Genomic DNA, 25,183 nt, shown 5'->3' on the forward strand with positions numbered 1-25,183 from the left:
AAAGGGTTGATGAATAATACTTAGTTGGAATTGAGTTTTGTATAGGGAACAAGTAGTGCTATTATATACTATTATGTTCCATGGACATCCAAACAAGTGTCTACACCTGGAGAGAAAAAGAATAGAATAGAAACAGATTGGTAGATGAGCGATATGATATGATGAGTTATAATAAACGAGGTATTAATCAAGTGTTCAAAAATATTAATCTATCAATTTTAAGGTCATTTTATAGCGAGTTATTTATTGCCAAGGTGTCAATTTCTAATTTTCCTGCCAATCCATTGTTGATTTTTTTAGGCGTACAGCTGGGACTACAGCAAAACCCATTCCTGCCAGTTTGAAGAACAGATTGCAAAGTCGTGCTCTTGGAAAATCGACGGCTTGAAGGTTTCATATTTCTAACAAAAGCGATACCTGTGTTACGGAACTATGTCCCCATTTAATCAAGAGATGATCACTCACCAAACTCCGATCCGTAAATTTCAACACATTTTCACAGAAGAGTAACAATATAAATGTAAACGTGGGCATCATGTTCCTGATCATGAAGACCCAATGAAGAAAGCAAAAAGGTTCAATCTCAAGTAACAGGTTCACTTGAGGAAGAAGACAAACGTTAGGAATGTCCATCTTGGCAAACTTCTAGGTGGCTAAAATATCTATCTACACCAAGAAAGCTCCATCTCAGTTCACATGTAGCAGGGTGAATGAGGTTTAGTCTGAATTGGCTGACTGCGACAATTGACACAACTTGTAGAAGTGCAAACAAAACTGGGAGCAAACACATTCACCCTGCTTCAAGAAAGTATCACACATAATAAGCTGGCTCTTCAGCATAAATTTCAGTAAACAGATGAAGTAGTATGAAACAAGGGAAAATCGCACGTACCTTTAGCAAGATTGGTTGGAAAGGTTGCTTCTCCAACTGAGTCCATTTGGAAAGTGTGAGGAAGAGAACGTTTTTGTGACCTTTTCAAATACGCCATTACTTCGAGAACGATAACTGCCACAAGTATAATGCTAACAAGGAATCCATAGCCTATCTTCCAATCATTCCCTGCACCAGCAGCTCGCATCCCCAACACTATATTCAAGGCTGCAAAGAAAAGCGCCATTCTTCCAAACCAACTGTGATACAAATTCCAAATGTTTCTAAACTTGGAATCCTTGTCTGACCTCAAGAAAAATGCCAATATCTGAACCCAAACCACAGCTTAAAATGTCAGTTCAATTTCTACATTAGATGGAAAGCATATATCTTAAGCATCAAGCTAAATTTTATGCAAGTCAAAGACTTTCTTTACTAATTAATAGAACTTCAAAAATATTGTTACCTGAAGAATACTTAGGACAAGGACAAAGATGCCTATGCCTCTGTGAGCTGGTATGTGAACATGCACACTTCTATAGAGTTGTAATCCAAGAAGGACTGTGGCAAGACCAAACGCAAATCCCACGAATTGAATGACTGAGTGGAGGTAGAACCATAGGGGATCCTTGTGCCTGAAGTACCTAGCAATAATTGCCCCCACAGGGAGGATTAAGCCCCACCCTATTACACCCACTATTCCATGGCTCTTTCTTATCTGAATCAACCCATTCGATACCGGGCCCGTAGAACCTGCCACAACAAGTATCAATGTCAAATTTCTTTTCTGGAAATTTTCTATCATACAGTACACGCTACGCAAGTTAAATCACGTCATATGAAAAAGACATTTGAATAAACCCTAATTCCAGTTTATGAATGTTGTCCACTTTGGATCCTAAAAGTAGAAAAAAAAAATGGACTTGTTCAAACTAACTTGCTAAAACATCAATTAAAGTGATTTATGAACCAGGCTTTATTCAAATGCTTATGCAACAAAGCATAATTAATTATGAAGTAAAGTGGCACGTCTGATTATGCACACACCCGAAGAAAAATCAAATATAACCGCTGTTTTGTCTTCATGTTTTGATAGATGATGGTTCAGTGGACGTTTAGTACTGAAAGCCAATAAAATCGGTTGCTTCCCAAATGGAGTTGTCGCTTGTAGCTGAAAAGCTATATAAATTTCAGCTCCGTTTGTTGCCACTGCAGCTGGTACAGTATTCAGAGGCAGTTCACCTTTGTCTACAATTACTTCTGATTGCCTTCTACCCCTTAGATAAAATTGCTTCACTTTTGCATGACCATGTTTGTTAACCCATCCTACCATCGCACTGGAACCAGCCATCATGCCATCCCTGGAAAATCCAATTCCCACCCATCCAACTGTGTAGGGAGCAGATAATATGATAGTTGTTGTATCACCTGTTTTGGTGTACTGCAACGCAAATTAAAGGCAAATGAGCAATCATGACATTCAAATTATGAGAAATCAATAATTTGCAGGAACATAGGTTTTACTTCATAGAATCCGGCAGTTCTAAAATTATTTAAAACAAATTATCACAAACTGAACAATCTGTCAAATGGTAAACTTGTTTGTTGATTGGTTTCATAATGATTATCTTTAGGATTATAGCAAAGATTGTTTTTTTTTTATTGATTAATGTGCATGGCTATTAAATTAAACTCATGAAAAACGAGGCCACGCATTACCAAAGAACAGATCACAGTGTATACTATTTTCAACAAGTGTACGGTTTCTTAAGATAAAAAGAGCAAGCAAATGAATAGATCCTACAACCAAGCATTAGAATTGTAGTTCAGCTTGAACTTACCCTCAATTCGTATGAATGCCAAACAGGTTTGCAAATGGTGGAGGATATATTCTGATATGGTGGAGGGAGGAAAATCTGATAATTTGTGTTCTTGCAGTCACCTTCTGATACAATACTGTTACTTCCAGTGTCATCAGCTAACGTTACGATCTTGAAGTTCAAAACAAAATTCAGAATGCACATTCCGACAATAGAACGCCATATCTGAGTCCAAGATCTTAGCTTTGCCATTCAAAGACTGGATCCAAGGCTACAACAATTGTGGTTACCAAGGTCAAGAATAAGAAGGAAATATGAATATGAGGGTCTAACAAGACAGTTGAGAGGTGTTAGTCTCTTGCGTTTGAAGGTTCGAATTTGGTTGTTGGCTTGGTGGGTGGGGATAGTAGTTGGTACCGAGAGGTAATCATCACCCCCTTCTATTCTTGAGAACACTACATTCAACTGCATTCTTTGATAGGATTGGAGCTTTTTACTCGCCTTTCTATGAGCAGTGGTAAATATACTCAAATATATATTCTAAATTTCAAATTTCTGTGCAACTTAACTTTTGTATAGCTATCTTATCTGGGGAAGATGGAGGCAAGGCTTTGCTTCAGAAACAAGATAGAACAGAAAAAAGTTAACACTATTTAGCAAAATAGGAAGTAAAAAAGGCTGAAGCCAGTTACCAAATAGCTCAAAAAGATTGCTCTAGAAGGAAAACAATAGGCAACTTCATATACTATTCATACCGATCAAATCCTCTGTGTGTATTTGGATCAACTGTATCTAAAACAACTTACAAATACTGTTACAGCTTTTAATAAAGAACAATTTGTTTTCCTAAAAGCTCTAATCAACACAAACCACGCACTGTATTATTCTCATTCGCAGCATTTTAAGCACTTTGACAACAAAGACATAAGTCTTTTCTAGCAGTATTTGAAAGCTGCAATGTTGATTCCACAACATGTCAATCTGGGGAACCCTGAATATATGCATGCTCCTCAACACTTTCCTCATCAAACTTGGCAACCCACTTACTCTTACCCATTTTTTTGCTACTACCGTCTCTGACCCCAGCTCTCTTATCAGTTTCGTCATTCTTGGAAAGCGTAGTCACTTCCATGCCTTTACCTACAGAATGCTTTAGAGATCTAACTGATACTTTCTCATCCTTTCTTTTTACATAGACCCCAACCCTTTTGTTTTCCCATCCAAATTTCTTGCCACCACTACAGATCTCAGTATTGAGATTTAGCAAGTTGAGCAACCTTGCATAGTTTTCATATTTGCAAACAACTAAAGAGAAATCAATATTTTCATAATATGGCAATATTTTGATGGATCTTCAGTTCTGGACTCTACAAAATGGAACATGATGGAAAGACAGCTGCAACGTTTGATGTTTCATACAAATCTAGTTTTATAATCAAATTAAACATATCTTGGTGTAGAAAATGTAGGGGATGTAGCTCATATGGTAGAGCGCTCGCTTTGCATGCGAGAGGCACAGGGTTCGATTCCCTGCATCTCCATTTTATGTAATTTTCTGACTTTCAACTTATATTTTCATAAGGAATAAGTTTTATGTTCTGATACATACTATGTTAGTATTCATATACTTGAATGGTTAACATAGGACAAGAACATGTTTTCCATAATTATTATGAGTTGCAACTATGTGATTGGTGTAAGAATAATTGCACAAGTTGTCCACATGTGGATATTTCATTGGGTGGTTTGTGCTGTTGGGAAGTTACCAATTCCTGAAGAATTAAGAAACAACAAGTAATCTCTAGTTCCTCTTGGAAAGTCAAGTATTGTTTCATGGGGGCCAAGTAGCTAGAAATTGGTTTTTTTGAAATCCTTATAACCAGAATTACAGTATCTGGTTCCTCTGACATAAATTGTTCCATACTTTTTTAAGGTTGATATAAAAAAAAAATGATCCTTTTAAAAATTTAACATAGGTGTATATCTCAGGTAAAGAAAGCTTAATAGCATTTGTTATCAGGAAAGGAATATACCAAATTTGTCCATTAAATCATTCGGAGCAGGAGATAGATAAAAAGAGAGACAAAAGGGTACCCTACACTGCAGGCTTTCTTATCCCCCTGAAAACGCAGTTTCAAGTTCCCTCCGATGCTGTTCCTGCGAAGATGATGAAGAAGAAGAACCAATATGTTTTCTTCTTTCCTTCTATAACTCTCTGCAATGCTGACTGAACTTCCAAATCACACAAACTCCAACTGATGGACTCTCTCCTCTCTCTAACACCCACACTCTCATCATTCCATTGCACTCGTCCCTTCACCTCCCTCACTCTTTTCGCACCCCCTTCACACAGAAAACTTGCTCAAACCGTAAAGAAGGTGAGTGCTTTGCAGCCCCGTAGCAGCGGCCACGGTTGCTTGCAGAACGGAGGGTTGGGCGTGGCTCTGCTCAGCAGCGTCACCGCCAACGCCAAGCTTCGGATTAGTCCCTTCGTCACCACGTTGGCGGCAAACCCCACCTTCGTTTCGGGGTTGCTAGCGTGGCTCATAGCGCAGTCCTTTAAGGTGTTACTCAATTTCTTCTTCGTCAGGAAATGGGATTTCAGGCTCCTCTTTGCGTCCGGGGGAATGCCGTCTTCGCACTCCGCCCTCTGCACCGCCCTCACCACCTCCGTCGCTATCTGCCACGGCGTCGCCGATTCCCTCTTTCCGGTGTGTTTGGGGTTCAGTCTTATTGTCATGTATGATGCAATCGGCGTTAGGAGACATGCCGGCATGCAAGCTCAGGTAACTGCCTCCGACAATTCCTGTTTGATAATTATTTAGTTAGCCTTTTGGTCTGCTGATAATACTGTGTTGCTGTTGGGAAATTGATGTGAACTTGAGATAAAATTTGAATCATTATCCGAACACATACTTAGAGTCCCAATTCATACTACGAAGATTGATGCCATACTCGATGATACTAAGCGTCCCAACCCAATATGTGGCAGTATTTGGCCCTTGCTTGTAAACAGATTTTAAGCTTCTTGTATTGATGTTGGGGCCAAAATCACATTCGATTTTCCCGAGCTTGATTATGCGTAGTGCAGACAAACTCTTTGGCACATTCCACAGCGCATGTTTGGTTCTCAAATGTGTGATTCAGGAAGGACCAAATTAGCAAATACCTGTCCAAACACAACCTTAGTGGATGCAAATGTATATATTATGTTCACATCAGAGACATTATCCTTTAGTGTACCTATGTTTTCTGTCGAAATGGAACTTTAATTTTAAGGGTTGAAAGAATTGACTTATGGATTTACAAATATTTGGTTTGCTGCTATCTTGGACTCTTGGTGAATGTTAACATGAGGTTTTAGAGGATTTTGTAAGCCCAAAACTAAGCTTAGATCACTGCCATCTAGCTAGGTTTTGTTACGCCACTAAAAATAGCTGATTCTCCGTTAATGCTTGCTCTGCAAAGTTGTACGCCGTTGACATTTTGAGTGTGTCACTATAATGCTACGTACTATTTTTACCTGAATTGCAAACGAGCTGAAAGTATAGTATGATGTTGATATTTATATGCAAATTTACACTTGTACACCTTGGCGATATTGTAAAATGAAGACTTGTGTAAACTCGTCAAATCTCCAAAAACTTGACTTTTGGTAAGAGTTTAGTTTATATAAAAAAAATATTAAAATACCTATAAATGACTACAAATTGTAGTCTTATAAGACCCAAGTCTTAAACTTATGACTCTCTCTGTATGCCCTGCAATGGAGATGCCCTTAGTTTTTCACGTCATATAGAAATTAATGAGACACAATAAAACAATTATATCAGATGCAAGAATACAATTTATATCACACACAGCATATCAAGAGAGAGAGTCTCCCTTTTTGTCCTCAAATACGAGAGCAGAGAACATATTTGTGAGAGAAGTGAGAAAATGATGCCTTTGAATTAAGAGATGGAGCCTTCAACATAGACAAGAAAGGCAAAAGAGAAGTGACAAAATCTTGACCTGAGGTGCAAGATAGAACTGTGAGAACAGTGTTCTAAAATTTTATGGCTCGTAGAAGTCTAACAATCAATATTAAAATCGTGATTTTGAACTATTCTTGTCGGGCCTGTGCAGATTTTAAGCATTCCTTGTTGAAGTTTATTGAAGATGGCAAAAATCTAGAAGCCATCACTTACATTTTTCAATTTAGAAAGATATCTAACTTAATCGGTTCTCATTGTTCATTATCTATGTAGTAATTTGATAGTGTTTAACTTATGCTTTGGAAGAAAATGTTTGACCAGAAAACTGTGTGGATCCACACAGGTGCTTAATTTGATTGTAGCTGACCTGTTTCAAGGGCATCCAATGAGTGAAAGGAAGCTGAAGGAACTTCTTGGTCACACTCCATCTCAAGTCTTTGCTGGTGCTCTGCTTGGCTTTTTAGTAGCTTGTTTCTGCTGTCAAGCTTCTGTAGTGGGAGTTTAGGTGATTCCATTGCCATTTTTGGTCAAACTTTATTGATATCATTGTTTGCCCTGATGTACATGACATGACCTTCTTAATCACTTTACTGTATCTAAGGACAAAATATAAACTTCAGCAGATGTAAATGACATTTTTTTTCCTTCAGTTTCTTACACTTGAAGGCTCACCATTACATTCCAAATGAAATAAAATCCTGGAGACATCGACCTTGCACCCCTTTTTGAATGTTTACCTTCCTACTTTATCCATAAAACCCTGTTAAAACTCTTGCGAGCAAATTTATAACCTAGTCTACTTCAAGCCTTGTGGAGCTATGACAAGAAATTCTTACTTATTTAGTTAAAAAGAGGAGTTTATCAGTTAAAAAGTCTTTTGAGATTGACATATTTAAGTAAATGATAACAATAATAATTTGTCATAATTATTACATTAAACTTTACACTAACATCATAAGATGATACATTATGGTAGTATGTTGAACTATCTTTGTTTTGTGCTTGTTTGTTCATATGTCTTGCTGTCTAAAGTTCATTTGATAAAATAATCAAATGAGTCAGCAAATGGTAGAATTGCGGATTGAAGGGACGCCCATTTGCATGTTCCTCTTGTACAACTCTATCCAAAGACAGAAAGTTGGAAATCAACAAATCAATTTTACAGCGAATTCTGACACATTATAATAGGCCCACTTGACCTAATTTTTCACGTCAGATAGAAGTTATTAGTTGTAATTTTTACAATTTTTAAAGTATTTGATGTAATTTTCTAAAGTATTTTACATGAACTCGTGAAGAACAATTTAATATAGCTTACGATATATTCGAGTTTAGAATTGAGCTAATTTTAAGATGCATTCTAGTTTCAAAAGTTTGAAAATAATTATATCCAAGTCTTACTATTGTTTGAAGTTTGGCATGGAATTATTGAAATAAATTATACCTTAAAATATTACTGAAATACTTTTTTGTATTACATAATATGTGCTTGCTTATAATGACTCAAAAGTCTATTCAATGGGTAAACGTTTTGGTTCGGATTATCACTTATATTGACTCTTTGTTACTAACATTTAGTAAATCATTTTGATATTATTAAGAAGACAAAATTAATGTCATGTTGCAGAGGAAACCCTGCATTATGCACCCTAGATTCTAGAGAGTTCGATTATGTATCACCAGTAAATTGTTTGATATTCCTTGACTTTATATTCGGTGTCTATTTATTTGTTACTCTCTTAGAGAGAAGGATATTTTGTTCATATGTAACAAAGAAGAACAACATAATTATAAGTTTTTACTGTTTTAAAACATAATTTATATTGTTTCATATAAACACATTTAAAAATGTTTTTTTGAGAGGATGAAAAAAATTATTAAGTATGATTTTAACTGAATTTTGTCTATCATAAATTTTAATGTATTTTTATATCCAAATTTTAAAAATAAATTAATATTTTTTATTTTAGTTATTTAAAATTTTCTAACATATCACATGATGTTTGAACTAGAACACGTTTAACAGCTAACAGCTCAAATGCAGTAAATGCAATAAAGCAGTGACATTTGTGAGTGATCTGGTAAAGATACAAGAATATGAAAAAATATCGAATAAACTTTTTTCATAAAATCCTTTTTAAGTGTTTTTAATGTAGACTAGTGCAAAATGGTACGAGTTCATATATAAGTTAATTATTTTTTCTTGCAAAAACAGTGATTGGAGAAGCTTGTTTAAATATATGAATATAAATTGATTATGTTGAGAAAGGACCGTTATGAAAGTTTGTGGTGTCTAACAAAGGAAGGTTCATTGAGTGGGAGGAGATGGTAGCAGACCAAAAAGTAAAATAAATGCTTAAAAGAAACATTGAGAGTGGTAGTGAGTAAGTACAATAGAATAAGGGAAGCCTTTAAAAACCTTGCTTGCAACATTCATGCACCTTCATTTTATTACTGAAATAAGACATGCAATTATCTATTTTTAAATACGTACAAGTAAAAACAAATACAAACACAAAAGAACTTGCTTTCATCTCAACCCTCCTACGCATATCCACGTCAGATTACTTATCAACGCGTCTCGTGTTGGTTGGTTACGCCATGTCACTGTAAAGTCACTCACCAACCTTATTCTATTTTCTTCTTCCTACCTGTATACATACGCGTACGTGTACGTATCAAACCACATTTTTAGTTGATGCCCACTCTTTTTTCTTTCGTCAACAAACCTTTCTACTCCGTATCCTATACCAGGCGGCTACACGCGTTTATACGATATTTTATCTCTCTCTTTCTCTCTCTCATTCTCGCTTTCTCCTTCTGTCAGAGTCAACAGCAACCCATTTCTGATAATTGAGTTCGTAATTCATAATCACCACTTCTTCCTGCCTTCAATTCAAGCTTCAATTCAATAACCCGTTGCGTCTTTTTGTTAACTTCCTTTTGATGTTGTTACTGAAAAGCCTGTGATCTCTGGTCTCGTTTTCATCATCTTCTGGGCGGTAAGAATCCGCCATCTTTTTCTTTCTGTTTTGAGTTTTTTCTTCGCTGGTTCAGATTTACACCATTTGGGATTTGTTCTGCTTTAAGAAATATTAGGGTTCCCAAATGAGGAAATGGAATTAGTGCATTGGGGTTTGGATCTATTCATCTTTCCTTTCGAAAGATTGTACCATGTTGTAAAAAATTGTTGTTTCAGCTTGCTTATTGGCCTGGGTAGGGGTGTAAATTCTAAATATCACTTTGGGTAGCCTATTGTACAAAAAAATGACAGTATTTTTGTTAATTTTTTAGGGTTTTAGTTGTGCAGTTCTTAGTTTTTAGCTTGATCTGTTCTGTGTTCATTCTCTTGTTCAATACCCATAGTGAAAATGTCTTCAGCCGGTGTCAGTACTCTTAGCGTGGTTCCCCCTGAGCCATTGTTGTCACCAAAGGCATTCCCTTTCCCGTCACACTTGTCTTTGGAAGATAAATCTATTTTCATATATCTCTCCTTTTCTGGTTCGTTGACTCCAATCCGTGTTATGGAATGGGATACCATTGAGTCTGTGAAGTTCAAAATCCAAAGGTGTGAAAGCCTTCCATTTTTAACAAACAAGCAGAAGTTGGTTTATGCTGGCCGAGAACTCGCGCGGAGTGATTCTCTGCTCAAGGACTATGGAGTAACCGGTGGAAATGTTTTGCATTTGATAATCAAACTGTCAGATGTTCAGGTCATCAATGTGAAAACTTCTAGCGGGAAGGAGTTCTCGTTTCAGGTTGAAAGAGGTCGGGATGTTAGGTACATAAAGCGGCGAATTGCCAAAAGAGAGAAACAGTTTGATGATCCTGAGGAACAGGAGCTTGTGTGCAATGGGGAAAGGCTTGATGACCAGAGGCTTATTGATGATATCTGCTGCAAGCATAATGATGCTGTGGTACACCTGTTTGTGAGAAAAAAGAATGTTAAAATTCAGAGGAGACCCCTTGAGTTGTCCATTTTAGCAACAGATTTGACTGATGAGAAGAAAAACGATGTCAATGGAGAGACATGCAGGAGGAATTATGATGTTGGTAAAGAAGATATTATTAGAAAGTCTGATGCCATTCAAAGAACTGTGCCGAGAAAGCCTCCCGACAGAGATTTTATTTTGGAGCCGGTTATTATTAACCCTAAAATTGAATTAGCTCAATCTATTTGGAATATGGTGAATTCTACATATGATGGACTTGACAGTGGAAAATATCCAATCAGATCTGCAGAGGGTACAGGAGGAGCTTACTTTATGCTTGATTCAGCGGGGCAAAAGTATGTGTCTGTTTTTAAGCCTATTGACGAAGAACCAATGGCCGTGAATAACCCTCGAGGTCTTCCATTGTCATTAGATGGTGAAGGCTTAAAAAAGGGTACAAGGGTTGGTCAAGGTGCATTCAGGGAAGTTGCAGCCTATGTTCTAGATCATCCATTGAGTGGGCGCCGCAAATTATTTGGTGATGAGACAGGCTTTGCAGGTGTCCCTCCAACATTGATGACCAAGTGCTTGCATAAAGCATTTAACTATCCTAGAGAATTGACTCCTAAGATTGGTTCCTTGCAAATGTTCACAGAAAATAGTGGAAGTTGTGAAGATATGGGCCCTGGGGCTTTCCCAGTAAAGGAAGTACATAAAATTTCTGTTCTGGACATAAGACTGGCAAATGCAGATCGGCATGCTGGGAATATTTTGATCAGCAAAGAGGAAAGCAACAACCAGTCTGTTCTGATTCCAATTGATCATGGATACTGCTTGCCTACAAGCGTAAGCATCTTATTTTATGATCTTTTTGTGTTTCAGTGCATGAAGTTATACTTCTATATTCTTATATTTTCCCTGTCTTTGCCTTGTCACCATATATCTATATTGCATCAATTGACCTATTTGTCATTACAACAGTTTGAAGATTGTACCTTTGAGTGGCTTTACTGGCCCCAAGCTTGCCAGCCATACTCCCCAGAAACTATTGAGTACATAAAGTCACTGGATGCTGAAGAAGATATTGCCCTTTTAAAATTTCACGGATGGGATCTGCCGGTTGAATGTGCTCGCACTCTCAGGATCTCAACCATGCTTTTGAAGAAAGGGGTAGAAAGAGGGTTGACCCCCTTCACCATTGGAAGCATGATGTGCAGGGAATCCTTGAACAAGGAGTCTGTGATTGAAGAAATAATACAAGAAGCACTGGATTCTGTTCTTCCTGGCACAAGTGAAGCTACATTGCTGGATGCTGTTTCCCAAATCATGGATCTGCGCCTCGCTGAGATTGTCAGATCTCGTTTATAATAGCATGCATTTCTGCAATAGTAGCAGCAGGTACATACTGTGTGCATATGTAAAGCTCAAATAGTTGGATTTTTAGTTCTTGACAAAGGAAGTCTATTTTCTTTGGTTCGATTGTAAAACCGTTCTTAGCTTAACTTCTTAGGTTTTATTGTTTGGTAGTTTCCTGCCGTTAACAAATTCTTTCAAGTTTGTTGTTGATTCCTTTATTAAATTTGAATTCTAAGAATAGCAGACTACCCGTCTTCATTTGAATTGCAGTGTGAAATTCTTTGTACCGTAACGTGTTGTCTTGTTTCAACTGCAAGGTTGTGCTTGTTAGGAGTGTGAAAATTGGGAATGTGGAAAATGAAGTTTTTTTTTTTACAGATTTTGGATTCGGTATAACTAAGTATGTGTTGTTATTTTCTATCCAACCGTGTGTGTGGACATGGGTTATTGTCTTTAAAAACATTTAGAATTCTCGATATCTTTTCACAAAAATGTAAATTTTATTAATCAAATCATCGAATTGAAAATTGTCATGAAATATCTCACATTTTCTAAATTTCAAATATTTCAAAAGTTAATTATTTTTTCCACTGCATCATATTATGATGTATAGTGTTCTGGTTAAAAAAGTTATACATAACTATATAGTTGTTTTATAGGCACATGAATATCTCTTTTAGATATGTTTACTTAAAAAGTTAAATATATTTTGGTTAAGAGGGATATAATCTTTTTAAATCAATTGTGTTAGATTTTTTTAAGTGTTAAATGTAATTTTTTATTGTGTTTGATTGTTTTAACATTTTTCAGTTCAAATGTCACTTGAAATATACCAAATTTTAAAAGATTAATGTTATTAACTTAAAAAGACTATTTATATCTATTTATTTTTAATGTTTGAAAATCAAAATATGAACTTTTATGACTAATTTCAATTTTACATTCAAATTTATGAATTAAAATTATATTTAACCCTAATTATGTTACATAGATAAACAATTAAGTTAGTTAATTTTACATAACTTTGTTTGGTGTTGTTATCTAATGCAAAGTCTAGTATCAACTATTCCTCTTTCATTTTTAGCTCTACTTTAATTTGAGCAAGGCTTCTAAGCTCTCTTCTCTTCCATACCGTACTAATGACAACCTAAAAATCCCAGAGGTTTTTAAGGGATTTATGAACGCATCGCTGGAATCACATTTGCACAATAATTGCTCAAATTAAAGGGATACCTCGAATTAAGATTCCCAACAGCGTAATGCAATTGACGTTACCATGACTTGTTTTAGCTTGAAATACAACAATTGTTTTTCAGTTGTATTTTCAAGCAGCACTTTTTCAGTTGTAATAGTTATTTATTTTCACTATATAATATACTATACGTATACAATCTAACACCAGCTTCAAAAATATAAAAGCTTGCGAAGGGTGTTATCTTGCGGACGTGCGCATTAATATTATTATTTCTTTGCAAATTTTGTAACCCTTGTGCATAAAGATATTTTAATGTCAAAAAAGTAGTAGTAACCCTTTCGCAGTATTATCTAAATTATTTTTCACATGCACAATTTTCTTTTGTGGATTCAAAAGGTTCAAATTTGCTATCTCGGAGTTGCTCGCCATTGATTCTGATCCATTCCTGATTTAAATAGAAAGAGAAGCATAACTCCAAAGCACATTGATTCTGAAAATTCAATACTTACATAAAAACTCAAGTGATTATTAGCATATGATACATACACGCAGAGACCAAATATCCGACAAGTACATTGGTTAGAACTTAGTTGTTTTTTTTTTTATTATTTTGTTTGGAAGTTGAAATTGCCATAAACATTCACCAGTCAAAGATTAAGACTTGTCAAATTATCTACAGAAAGAAAAAGCATTAAAGAGAAGATGCAACAACCTAGCTACAGAGGTTGGGTATGCACACTCCACCTTCAGGGTTTTGCTGTTCTTTCCATATCCTTCCTGTTACTCGTAGCTTCAACTCTTTCCTGTCTCCACCTGAGAAGAAAAGCGCCATGTTGCGGTAAATGATGAGACCATCGTGACTGTCTCTCACTTTCTTATGGCTATCTCTAATGCTTCTTGGACTCCCCTCAAAGGTTAGTTTTCGTCCATTTCCACCCACCTCCAAACTGTAGCTGTAGTTTCTCGCCTCTCTTTCGTCACCCATGAATCGGAGGAATGCCATGTACACCGGCGCCATGCCTAGCTGGAAGGCCTCAAAATGGAGGCAAAAATATTGCCCAAAACAATGGAAAACCTAACACAAACAAAAATGAGTTAACCAAACAATATGGATGGGATTTCATCAGGAACAGATTCAGTAACTGAAGTAGACTTTTCCCAAGAAAAGAAAAAGTCACCGAATCCGTCTCTGATATCAACAAGTGCAAAATGCAGTTGTGGTTGTGCATGGAATGAAGGAATATGACATCAAGTTCTAGAGAAACACATGCAGAATTTTTTAAAGATACCGTTAGCATCCATGTAGCATTTTCCACTTCCATGGGATTAGACTTTACATAGCGATGGTTGAAAGTGCATCCAGAATGCATATCAACCCTGTGGTCATCCCTTAAATGAGCAACAAGGCATGGAATATCCCCAACCACAGAACAGTCTGACCCGGCATAAGGGCAGTTATATGGTCTGAAGTTACAAATAGCCTCATGTTTGAGTTTGCTGTAATAAGGAAATATCTCTGGACACCCAAGAGAGATATATCTACATGGCAGTTCAAGTGATTCTGCTATCTTCTCTAATGCCAAACACCTTATATCTCCCAGCTCCTGTCTGCAAGTTGGGCATCGGTTGTGTACCCTTGTCTTGCAAGTTGAACAAAGTGTGTGCCCGTTGTGACACTGCATGGTAAAATTTGTTTCAAGAATCAATCACTGTTTTGTTAGCATCATTATTCAACTATATCTAGTTATCTATACAAAGGACTTGGGCAGAAGGTTTCAATATACTGAAACAATACTATAACCAAATCGCAGAAGACAATGTTATGTACAATATGCTCATTCTATTCCTCACATTATAATGACAGAACTTAAGATAACACCAGATTTGATTGATAATATTTTTGGTAAATATGCAAGATGTCTCACATGACTCGTGATGAATGAAGGGAAATCATTGCTTCAGATACTGAATTTACTAACACCAGTTCACTCTGCAAAAACAGAAAGTACCACCTGCTCCTTTTATTTATTTTTTCCATTCAGTCAATTTTCACTATAAATTAATAACTGCATATTTGGATGTGTGCTGTAATATCTCAAACAAACACCCGGGCGACACCTGCGTTTGTGCATAAAAATTAGATCTGGATGTTATTCACCAAAATCAAGATTGCTCTAATACTATATTAGGGTGTGTTTAAGTAAACAACTTAATTTAAGCACTTATTTAACAAATATCATTAAAGTGGATATAGTAGAACAAAAAACACGGTTAAACTATTTTCATACAAGTCATAAGGTAAGCGGTTTTCATATGCTACCCTCGAAAACTTATGAACATATTATTGACATAAGCTCTACAATAGACTAACACGGTATTTGTCACAACATAAGTCCATCTAAGCTCTTCAAAAGTTCCTTGAATTTAACTCAACCCAAAAGCTTGTTCAAGGGAGGTTTGCTCTAAAATTTTACTACAAACTTACTTTTGGTATAAAAATTACCAATCATGAATTTCACTTCAAACTCAACCAAATCATTTTAGAGAATTAACACAATCCAAAAGTCAAGTTCGTAGACGTTCATCTAAAACAATAAACTGGAATGGAATGTTCTCACAGCAATGTTGTTGCTTATCAATTCAAGTGAGAGACTTCAATGGCATGCCAAAGAGTAAAAGAAAGATTTAATATTTGCCTTCCTTCTTGCAAGATACGTATCTAATTTTCCTTTGGGCTACAACAGTACCACCCCAAAGGAAAAGCTTAAACAAGGATTTAATTACTTGTGACAACTTCCATAATAAAATTATAGAACTTGTCACTTCAACTATATGACAATACATCCTATTAAAGGTCAGGTTTCCTGGCCTATTAGCAGCATCCAACAACTTTAATCATGGACATATTAATCATTCATTAACTCATAACTCATGACATTAATACTCATTTTAGGATATCGTAGCAAAACCAATTATGAACAATCATGTGATTCATGTCAATATATGAGACAAGACAGATAACTAACCTCCCAGATTCCAATTATAAATTACAAACAGGAAGGACAGTACGATAGAATTCTAAGTCAATTACTATGATGAGCAATGCTAACAATAATCCTCTCTTTAACATGTCAAAATTAGTTATCTTGAAAATAGGTCACCTCTTAAAGAAAGCAGTGGCTTTCTAAAGAATAGACCAATATCCAATAATAAAATATGTGTTGGTAGCATATTTCTTACTGCAATGTGCATAAAAGGAATAAACTACGACACATCCCAACAAAAAAGGATTCTCTGGGATAGTGACTTAGAACAGACATAACAAACAAGCCCAGTAAGCCACAAACCCTGTACACGTTGTTTTTCTCTTCAATTCATGCCTTTCCAACATCCTTATCTGCTCAATTAACTAAGTTCACTGGATTGATCAAGTGACAATGATCAAAGTCCTGCCTACTCAAGAATAAGAAGTTGTGTAGCCTAATAATAACTAATTCAGCTAAGTTTCTTCTCTTATTTTTGAATCGCTGACAAACGAAGGTACACAAGAGAAAGTTTACACCTGACGATAATGATTAAGCCCTTTTTATAGCCATATATTTTCTCATCATACCTTCTGTAAGTCTAAAAAATTGACCTGAGTAGGCCTAGATGAAAACGAAAAAAGAACATCCATTCTCAAATTCTGCCATCCCCATCACCAATCCTAATATCACCGTAAGCAAACAAGAAAAAAGAGGTGAAAAGGGACTCAGAACCTCAGAAAAGAAAGACTAGCTAGATATAATCTTTGATCAAAGTAACCCATCATAGTAACCAAATCCTCAACCCTCATTTGCGGAATCATACAAACTGAAATTACAGCAAAATATGAGATCTACACATTAAAAAGGGGGGAAAGCTCCCAACAACAATCGCACATGGCCTTGATCGAAAGACTTCAATATGCTATCACAAAAACAATCCAAACCCTCCATACTGGACATGCCCATTAAAGAAAAAAAAAAAAAAAAAAACCCTCTTTTATTGGACCAAATGAGAAAAGGAAAGTAAATATGGGCATCAACAAATCGCATAGACAGAACGTATAAGGAAAGAAACAAAGTACCACCAAATCAAGTAATTTTTGGAAGCAAACCGAAAAGGAAAAATGGATCAGATAAGAGACCTGATGGATTGGAGGATACATCGAGTTGGTGCAGACAGGGCATTCAAGAAGGTCGTGGACACTGGTAGTGGTGGGGCCATTGTTATGCAGCTTCGAGATTGAAGAAAACTGATGAGGATGTTCATCATCCTCCATCATAGTCATCGATGAGACAGTGCTGCTCTCAATGCTACTCGATTCCATTCTCTCACTTATAACACAAACACCAACACGCTTAATTGGTAGCCATCAGGATCATATGTGAGTTGTGACGGTTGAGCTTCAGCAGCTGGGTGGTTGTGTGTGTTTTTTAAGACATGAAGAAGGGGGAAAAGGAAGCTGTTTGCTTGCAAAAATTGATGCTTTTCTTCGGTTCCTTGGTCTTCTAAGACAACATAGAAGTGTTACAAGATATGGGTGTCCGAATCCTGAGGACCCTTTGATTAAAATCAAACGGTTTTCAGGATTCCCCAAGGAAAACCAGGACGAGAGAAGACAATAAAGAGATCGAGATGGAGAAGGAGAATAACGTAGAGGTTGGAGAATGATGAGAGAGAATAATGTAGATCAAGTGATGTGCTTGTTTATTTTACTGATTTATTATTTAAGGGGCAGGTAAATGAGGAACCTTTTTTAACCACAATCTTCGCTGTGCCACGCCATAGTCAAGCTAAACACACTATTTTTCTCTCTCTTCTCCACATGTGACACACTCTCAGACTGCAAGCTATACAAATTTATTTACAGCACCCACTTTTTACGGTATTTTTTTTTTTTTACACACACCAAATTAAAGATTAAAATAAAATACCATAAATTTCATTTAAATATTATTAAGCGTCATATCTCACTAAATAAGCTGAAGTGACTTCAGAATATAATCTTGAATAATAAAATTCCTTCGATTTTATATGCGTCTTATTTTAGAAAATGAACATAAAACTACTTTTTACATCTAAAATATTAAAAAAATTAAAATAAAATCAAACTGACTGATGAAATAAAAATTACCAGTTTGGCTGTTCTGAATTCCTTTAAAATCAATTAACCGTAACACGATAAAAATGAATCATTTAAAAAAAAATAGTATTCAGTTAAAATACCTCACAGAAAACACCAGTAAAGTTGACAGTTAAGACAAAGTTATCAGTTGATAGAGAAATAAAAGGTAAAATGATGAAGAATGAATTATGTTACTGTTATATTAGTTTGTTTTGTGGAGTTATTATGAAATGAAGAATGAGGTGTCGTCATTTGAAACATGACAGACATAGTTAATACGATGAGGGAGTTAATGGGGTCGTTTAAGAAGTGGAGGATGTGGTGTGATCTGATGGTGAGCACCATTGAAGGGAGCGCAAATTGATTTGAATGATTGAGAAAAGAGGGTCTACAGCTTTGTGTAGAATGGATGGATATACCAATGGTCCACTATGGCACTATCAATTATTTTGGCGTGGATGCCACACTTGTCCGCAGAGTCTCTAAAATATTTAGTTTCTTAGTTGCCTCTTCAAACTGTTGCTTCTTTTTTATACTATTGCTTTCTCGACTTAATTGTCTTTAGTCATACCATTGCGTAATTTGAGGACACTCTTAAAACACGTATACCTTGTGGATCTTCTTTCAACAATTTTCAACAATATTTTTGGCCACTTGCGGGAAAAATGTTTACTTATTTCTATATTTCTTGGCTCGCACAGTTACACTTGTTCATAAGATGATAATTTAATTATTAGTAGGTACTTCTGATCATGACATATTTTTCCCTTTCATTTTCAGTAACCGTCGACATAATTACCTCACTCTTCTTCTCTTATACTTTCTATCGTGCATATCCTGTCTTCTTTGTAAATCTTTCCATCTTTTGTTTTTCCTTGACTTTTACTGTTAAGGAGTGTTTCGTATGGTAAGTGAAAACTAAGGAACGAAATTTAAATAACTTATTTAGAAATAAGTTTAACATTTACAAAATATGTATAAATTAAAAACATAACATATCATACTTTTTACTTTGTTACTGATCTCATCCTACAACGCATGTTATTAAAATTAATGAGTAACACTGTGCTAGATCTTTTCCTTCAGTGGGGGTTATTAAATATTACTATCATGAAGACGACAGAAGAAAGTCATAATATCAACTCGACTTTAGGAAAGTCATGCCTAATAATGGGGTTTGTTGGGTTAAATATGATGGTAAGAAGAAAACGCTTTCCAATGAAAGATTAGAGCGAATAATGTCACAGAGAGAACAAACAATCTGAAGTAACTTTTTTCCCTTTGTTTACCCGTAAGCTCCTCCACTGTGCATCAAAGCAGAACAAGAATCATGGTGTGAGAATCAGTGCACTATTATAGTATTAGGATTGCATGAAAATACTTAGTTGCTCAAACGTATCGGTAGTAGTTCCCTGACTTTTCTGAGCTGATTCCCGTCGTGCGCTCATCATCTCAACCTGTGAAGGTTTGCAATAAAATATTAGCATCTGTTCCTGCTTCAACGCAACATTCACCGTGCCTAAAGATATATTATAAAAAGTATTACATTTTTTGTCACATTTTTGCCCAAGTGGTTGTGTAGTGTACTGACAAAAGTTTCCCTCGCGAGCCACAAGTGATAACCATACAGAGAACAGTTGACAGCAAAAGTTCAGGTTTGGTGCCAAAAAATGGGGCAAGAGGAATATTCTTTTTCTAGTTCCCAGTGAGGCAGTGACTCTTCTCCACCTTCGTGCTCCCTTTATTTTGAAATCATGAAATAAAAAATAAAAACCCTCTTACTGATGAAAGCAACACCTGAGGATACTTCAAGGCGTTTGAGTAAGCTGAAAATTTTCCACATCATGCGGGATTGTACTTTTCTCAAAAATATTTTCTCGTTGAGGGAATAAATACTTCGCTTTAGTAGCCATGAAGGTCCACCACCGGCAGCGACAACTCAGACCACTTATCCGACAGGTCAACTGCTCTTCTTTAATGGTAATGGGAACCATTTATGACACCTTTCTGGTAGCTAAAACATCACACAAGGCATTCCAAGATTTCTTCCGGGTTCCAACTGGTGTTTCAACCCCACAATTTAATTTGCTCACCGATAGAAATCCACAGTCAATGTGCATCTATGTGATTTTGAAATTTAGTACAATAATAGTAATATTTAATGGACTGAAGACTTGTTACAAAGCAGTGATGGTGCTAATAAATACAAGAGAAATTTAGTGTAGCGTGATTGCCGAACATGTAGTAATCCTCTGGCATCTACCGTTATGCAAACATTTTACAGAAAATGAGCAAAATAAATTTAAAAATTTGAAACACGGGAACTGACCAAGCAACTGCTTACATTTATCCCTTACAGCCAAGCTGGTCCTTACAAGTCTGTCTACAAGAATAGATGTAGTTTGTTTTGTTTTATTTTACTTACTAACCAGCCCCATGACTAACAGGCATGGTTTTACCCAAAATCTGAAGTATGGTTCGGACTTCAGAGTAATCAGACAAGCTTAACAAAGATTCTAACCAGTTTACCATTGATTTGGGAACGCTTCTCTATATTTGGCATCCTCACTTGACATATGCTGCCTATCTGAAGTAACCCTTGCACGCGAACTTAAAAGTTTCTCAGCTATTCTATCTTTTGATGTTACTTTCTTTCGCAGCATGGACGCAAGACTTTGTTTATCTTCATTAGTTAACTCCCCATCTTCTCCAAGCGTGGCTGATCTTGAAGTAGAAGCCAAAGCAGCATCCCGTAAAACAGCTTCATTGTGTTCCCGAATTTTTGCTAGTTTTGCACGTTTAAGCGACTGTTTATCAATTTCTCTCTTCTTTGCCCCCTCTTGATCTCTCTCACGAATATTTTTCACTGCTTGTTTGGCTAACTGCTCTACTAGATCAGTCCTTAAATCCACATTCACGCCTTCTAAAGAGCTCTGACTGAGTGGCGTCCCGTTGTCATCTCGAGGAATGATAGGTCCATGAAATGGACAAAGTTTCATATCTCTTCTCTGGCACAATCCTCCTTTCTTCAAAGGAGCCAGGCATGGTTGGATTTCAGTTTTCTTCTCTTCATAAGGCATTGCGTGAACATTCAATTCGGCAATTTTATCTGCTGGAATAACTGCATCAGCATCCACCCTACCCCAGTGACTATCAAGCTCCAAACCCCGCTGGTTAGCCATAAAAACCCTGTTTGAACCCCAATTATCCAAGTAAGAACTCCATCGTACCACAGGAGCTTCAGCTATAAGTTTACTCCTCTCAGGGTCTGACTCAACTTCATGTACCTGATGACGCAGGCTATCCGTTTCAGAGCCATTAGACCCGTTACTGTGCAAACCAAGATTAGCATTATTCATTTTAAGAGCACCAACATGTTTATTTTTATTATTGGGTATGCTAGATGAGGTTTTCATAGAAACAACGTTATCCTCCTCCCAAAAATCTTCCTCATCATGTTTTGATGAGTTTACGAGCAAACAACCAGCCTCTTCACATTTACTTTTAACCGATTTTAGACGATTTCGGATATCAATGAACTCTTTCAAAATGGAATCTCTGAATCTATTGTCGGCTACTTCAACTCTTACTAAAACAGAAATCCACTCTTGGATTGTAATCAAGTGCTTTGCCACCAGAAGTTTGTATAGTTCCCTCAATGTATCAAAAACCACTGTATTATCACTGTTCTCATAAACCTTCTCCCCTTCTTTTAATGCTTCAAGACGAAGCTGCTGCAGCTCCAAAGAATGAAAGTCACCGTGTTCGTCGCTGTCCAATACATCATCTGACACACACTCCTCTCGTTTCGCATGCAAAATGTCCAAACACTCATCAATCTCATCCATCGTAGATAAAATCGCTGCCTTTATTGAAGATGAATTCTCTTTCAAAGATTCATACTTGCTCAGTAAAATCTCCTTTGACCTCCTCTCCCTTTCCCTTCTCTCCTGTTGAACCCGCTCCACGTTAGCTTGTATGTTAGGAAATTGGAGTCTAAGTGTATTCTTCAGATAATCATAACCCAATCTAAGCTGTCTGTAATGAACCCCAAACGACACATTCCACTTCTCCAAAAATTCAATGGCTTTCGAACGTAAAACAGTCGCAACAGCAGGTGGAGCAGGAAGAGGCACGTTTCGCCTGAATCCAACACTCAAACTCAGCAACTGATCCATGTTCTCAACAACAAGGGTCCTAAAAAGCTTTGAACGCATGAATAGTTCATCGATTATTAGAAGCGCAAGGTACCGGACCTGCAACACATGTCTGTCAAAGTCAATCAGAGGAATTTTTGCTGTAGATGAAAGTTGGAATCTGAAAGTTAAAACAAGGGTTGAGCTAATGAGTGGGGTTTCTCAGCAGAGCAATAAAATGAATGGGATTTCATGGCCTTATAACCTTAAAGCATCAAACCTAGTAGGAAGAACATAATAGTCAATTTTAGGAATTGTCATTTTTGTTGTTTAGCACATGTATGAATTTGTATCAACTTAGCCCTTTCTTGTTGACCAATTATCATTTGAACAAGCTTTTAATTCAAATTGAAATTTATCGATGCATGGTCAATTAACCCTAATTGCAAACCGGGAGAAAGGAAAGCGAAACCCCAATAAATATAGGTCCAAAGGGAATAGTACCTGAGCATGGTCGCGCTTCATGAGATCCATGAGGGTAAGGGTAGCGACGCGGAGCTCCGAATCGGAATATCGAACCACAGTTTTAATGGCCTTGAGGAGACGGGGATCGACCTCCGGCGCGGTGGAGTTGGTGGCCTTCTCAATCAAAGGTATCACCTTCGTTCCGTTTCCGTGCCCTCCTTCCTCCGTCCCCATCGATTCCCAATCTCAAACTCAGTGTTCCGTTCCGTATATATCTGAATTTGAAAAAACCCTAATTTATATATGTCGCGATCTTCCACCTTCTCCCATATTGGCTTGCGCGCTACGTCGTCGAGGCCTCGAAGGTTCTGTTTGATGAAACGGATTGTCGTTTCAGAAGTGTTCATATAATATAGGTTGCACAATGAATATTATTGATTCTTAAATTGAATTTAACAGATCATCACTGAACAAGTGAAACACGAATTATAGTTTGTTAAAGTAGTATTGATTAAATTTGGATTTACATATAATATACTTACTTCAAAACAAAAATTTTAAGTAATATTAACTAACTGTTATGCTAACCAATAAAATTATGCTATATAACTAACTAATTTAATAATTTAATTGATTTTTTAATAATAATGTATATTGGTTTATTCACTTTAGTTACTATAAATTACAATGAATTTAATAATTTGTTGTCTTTAATTAAAAAGCAAATAAATAAACAAATTTAAAAGGAAATTAATGGATAAACGTTATAATTAACGTTACACTACATTTGTATAGATAGAAAAAACTTTCTCTTATTTTTAATTGGCTTAGATAACTTGTTCGTTCTCATTTTCGTAGTGTTGGTTGTGATGGTGATCCGTTACTGATTTAAATGGTGTCACAGAAAATGACCAAATAAAACACGAATTGTAAAAATGGGAATCATTTTAAACTTTCGGTAGAATGATGACCATTTTAAACATTCTATCAAAATAAGGATCATCCACAACAAACACTAAAAAATAATAACGAAAAAGGTATTTAAGCCTTTTTTAATTTAGTTTATATGAGTTTCTCCCGTAAATTAATTTATTGCAATTCGAAAAGTAGTTCTTTTAACATACATGTTACACTAATTTTTATTTTTGTTAGTATTAGTAATTATCTACTCATATTTTGGAGATATAATTTTTATTTTATTTTATTTTAAGTTGATGACACGTATTATGTGACATTTTTAAAAATTTTGTAACTTTTGGTCCAGTAGTCTTTTACATAAGGAGATTTGATATTAATGTCTAGTTAACTTTAAAATAAGTCTTTTACCTCTCAACTATTTTTCTTTTTTTCTTATAAGGTTAAAAATTTTAATAGTTCTTTCAAATTAATAACATATTAACATTAATAATTTCTTTAATAAACACAAGTAATTACTATTAAGTACTGACACATCAATTAAATTAATGATTAACTGAATTCAAATAAAACAAACATAGTTAATAATTAAAGTTGTTACATTGTAATTTTTTATTATATTAAAAATAAAATATATTAATATTTGTTGTAATCAATCAATTATTTAACTAATTAATCTTTTTAGATATAAAATCATGAGATATAAATCAACCTCAAAGTTAATAATATTTTCCCTACAGTAAATATGTTGATGCAGTATAGTTGAAGTCATAATAAGGACATACATAAATTGAATATTCAAACAATAAATTAATCATAACTTTATAAAAGTGATAAATTAAATGAAAGTTTGATAACAACTAAATATAGCTTTTGCTGCTATTAGTAAAGGTTTATTTTTAAAGGTACTAGTTTTCTCTTGTTGCTTGTTGTCTAATTATCAAGGTTCAACACTCATCACTCCTTTAATAAAGCAAACATATTAGAACATGCTTACAAATGTAATAGTTAAGCACGAACATAAAATTGATTTTTATTTGTGTTATTACAAAATTGGAAGGAATTTGTAAAATTAATAAGTTGTGATTTCCTCTTCAATTTTAATAATAGAAATTAAAATGAAATATCTAAGTTTTAAGTATTAAATGGAAAAATAATAACAATTCGACTAGAAATATTTAAATTTATAATAAACGTGAAACTGAATAAATTATAGAAAAGCATTTAATAATAATAGAAAAATAAATCAAATTCCATTATTGTTTTAAATGATTAAATTGTAATGTGACTTCTTATTAAATTCAAGTTTGTCTCCAAAATTTGTGTTCAAAATTTCACATAAATCTATAACAATATATAAAGAGATT

At 35.5% G+C, this 25,183-nt stretch overlaps 5 protein-coding genes and 1 non-coding gene across 8 annotated transcripts; 3 read left to right on the plus strand and 3 right to left on the minus strand.

Annotated features, from left to right (window-relative positions):
* Positions 1 to 366: 366 nt before the first annotated feature.
* Positions 367 to 3,522, minus strand: LOC114188260 (cytochrome b561 and DOMON domain-containing protein At3g61750-like). Its single transcript, XM_028076839.1, has 5 exons — positions 2,713 to 3,522; positions 1,919 to 2,312; positions 1,338 to 1,624; positions 893 to 1,199; positions 367 to 795 (listed from the first exon to the last, which is right to left on the minus strand). Exons 1-5 carry the CDS (start codon positions 2,941 to 2,943, stop codon positions 791 to 793), a joined length of 1,224 nt encoding a protein of 407 aa, XP_027932640.1. The 5' UTR covers positions 2,944 to 3,522; the 3' UTR covers positions 367 to 790.
* Positions 3,523 to 4,159: 637 nt separating this feature from the next.
* On the plus strand, positions 4,160 to 4,232 carry TRNAA-UGC. Its single transcript has one exon. It is a non-coding gene; the product is annotated as a tRNA-Ala (tRNA).
* Positions 4,233 to 4,666: 434 nt separating this feature from the next.
* On the plus strand, positions 4,667 to 7,386 carry LOC114187373 (uncharacterized membrane protein YuiD). The gene is made up of 2 exons (XM_028075614.1): positions 4,667 to 5,477; positions 7,012 to 7,386. The coding sequence occupies exons 1-2, from the start codon at positions 4,950 to 4,952 to the stop codon at positions 7,171 to 7,173; spliced, it is 690 nt and encodes a 229-aa protein (XP_027931415.1). The 5' UTR covers positions 4,667 to 4,949; the 3' UTR covers positions 7,174 to 7,386.
* A 2,015-nt stretch (positions 7,387 to 9,401) lies between these two features.
* Positions 9,402 to 12,333, plus strand: LOC114187783 (phosphatidylinositol 4-kinase gamma 4-like). Its single transcript, XM_028076152.1, has 2 exons — positions 9,402 to 11,446; positions 11,582 to 12,333. The coding sequence occupies exons 1-2, from the start codon at positions 10,040 to 10,042 to the stop codon at positions 11,966 to 11,968; spliced, it is 1,794 nt and encodes a 597-aa protein (XP_027931953.1). The 5' UTR covers positions 9,402 to 10,039; the 3' UTR covers positions 11,969 to 12,333.
* Positions 12,334 to 13,653: 1,320 nt separating this feature from the next.
* Positions 13,654 to 17,881, minus strand: LOC114187981 (E3 ubiquitin-protein ligase SINAT3-like). Its single transcript, XM_028076446.1, has 3 exons — positions 17,320 to 17,881; positions 14,441 to 14,827; positions 13,654 to 14,226 (listed from the first exon to the last, which is right to left on the minus strand). Exons 1-3 carry the CDS (start codon positions 17,500 to 17,502, stop codon positions 13,864 to 13,866), a joined length of 933 nt encoding a protein of 310 aa, XP_027932247.1. The 5' UTR covers positions 17,503 to 17,881; the 3' UTR covers positions 13,654 to 13,863.
* A 1,617-nt stretch (positions 17,882 to 19,498) lies between these two features.
* On the minus strand, positions 19,499 to 23,295 carry LOC114188078 (UV-stimulated scaffold protein A homolog). 3 transcript variants are annotated; one of them, XR_003605375.1, is made up of 3 exons: positions 22,941 to 23,163; positions 19,847 to 22,617; positions 19,499 to 19,757 (listed from the first exon to the last, which is right to left on the minus strand). XR_003605375.1 is itself a non-coding variant. In XM_028076588.1 (2 exons), the coding sequence occupies exons 1-2, from the start codon at positions 23,133 to 23,135 to the stop codon at positions 20,826 to 20,828; spliced, it is 1,926 nt and encodes a 641-aa protein (XP_027932389.1). In that variant the 5' UTR covers positions 23,136 to 23,295; the 3' UTR covers positions 20,458 to 20,825. The 3 variants fall into 3 exon arrangements, 1 of the variants encoding a protein (XP_027932389.1); XR_003605376.1 differs by having other exon boundaries at positions 19,847 to 22,569; positions 22,941 to 23,159; XM_028076588.1 differs by lacking the exon at positions 19,499 to 19,757 and having other exon boundaries at positions 20,458 to 22,556; positions 22,941 to 23,295.
* Between the last annotated feature and the right edge of the window lie 1,888 nt (positions 23,296 to 25,183).

The sequence above is a fragment of the Vigna unguiculata genome, chromosome 6 (assembly GCF_004118075.2).
Source record: "Vigna unguiculata cultivar IT97K-499-35 chromosome 6, ASM411807v1, whole genome shotgun sequence".
NCBI classification, from domain to species: Eukaryota; Viridiplantae; Streptophyta; class Magnoliopsida; order Fabales; family Fabaceae; genus Vigna; species Vigna unguiculata.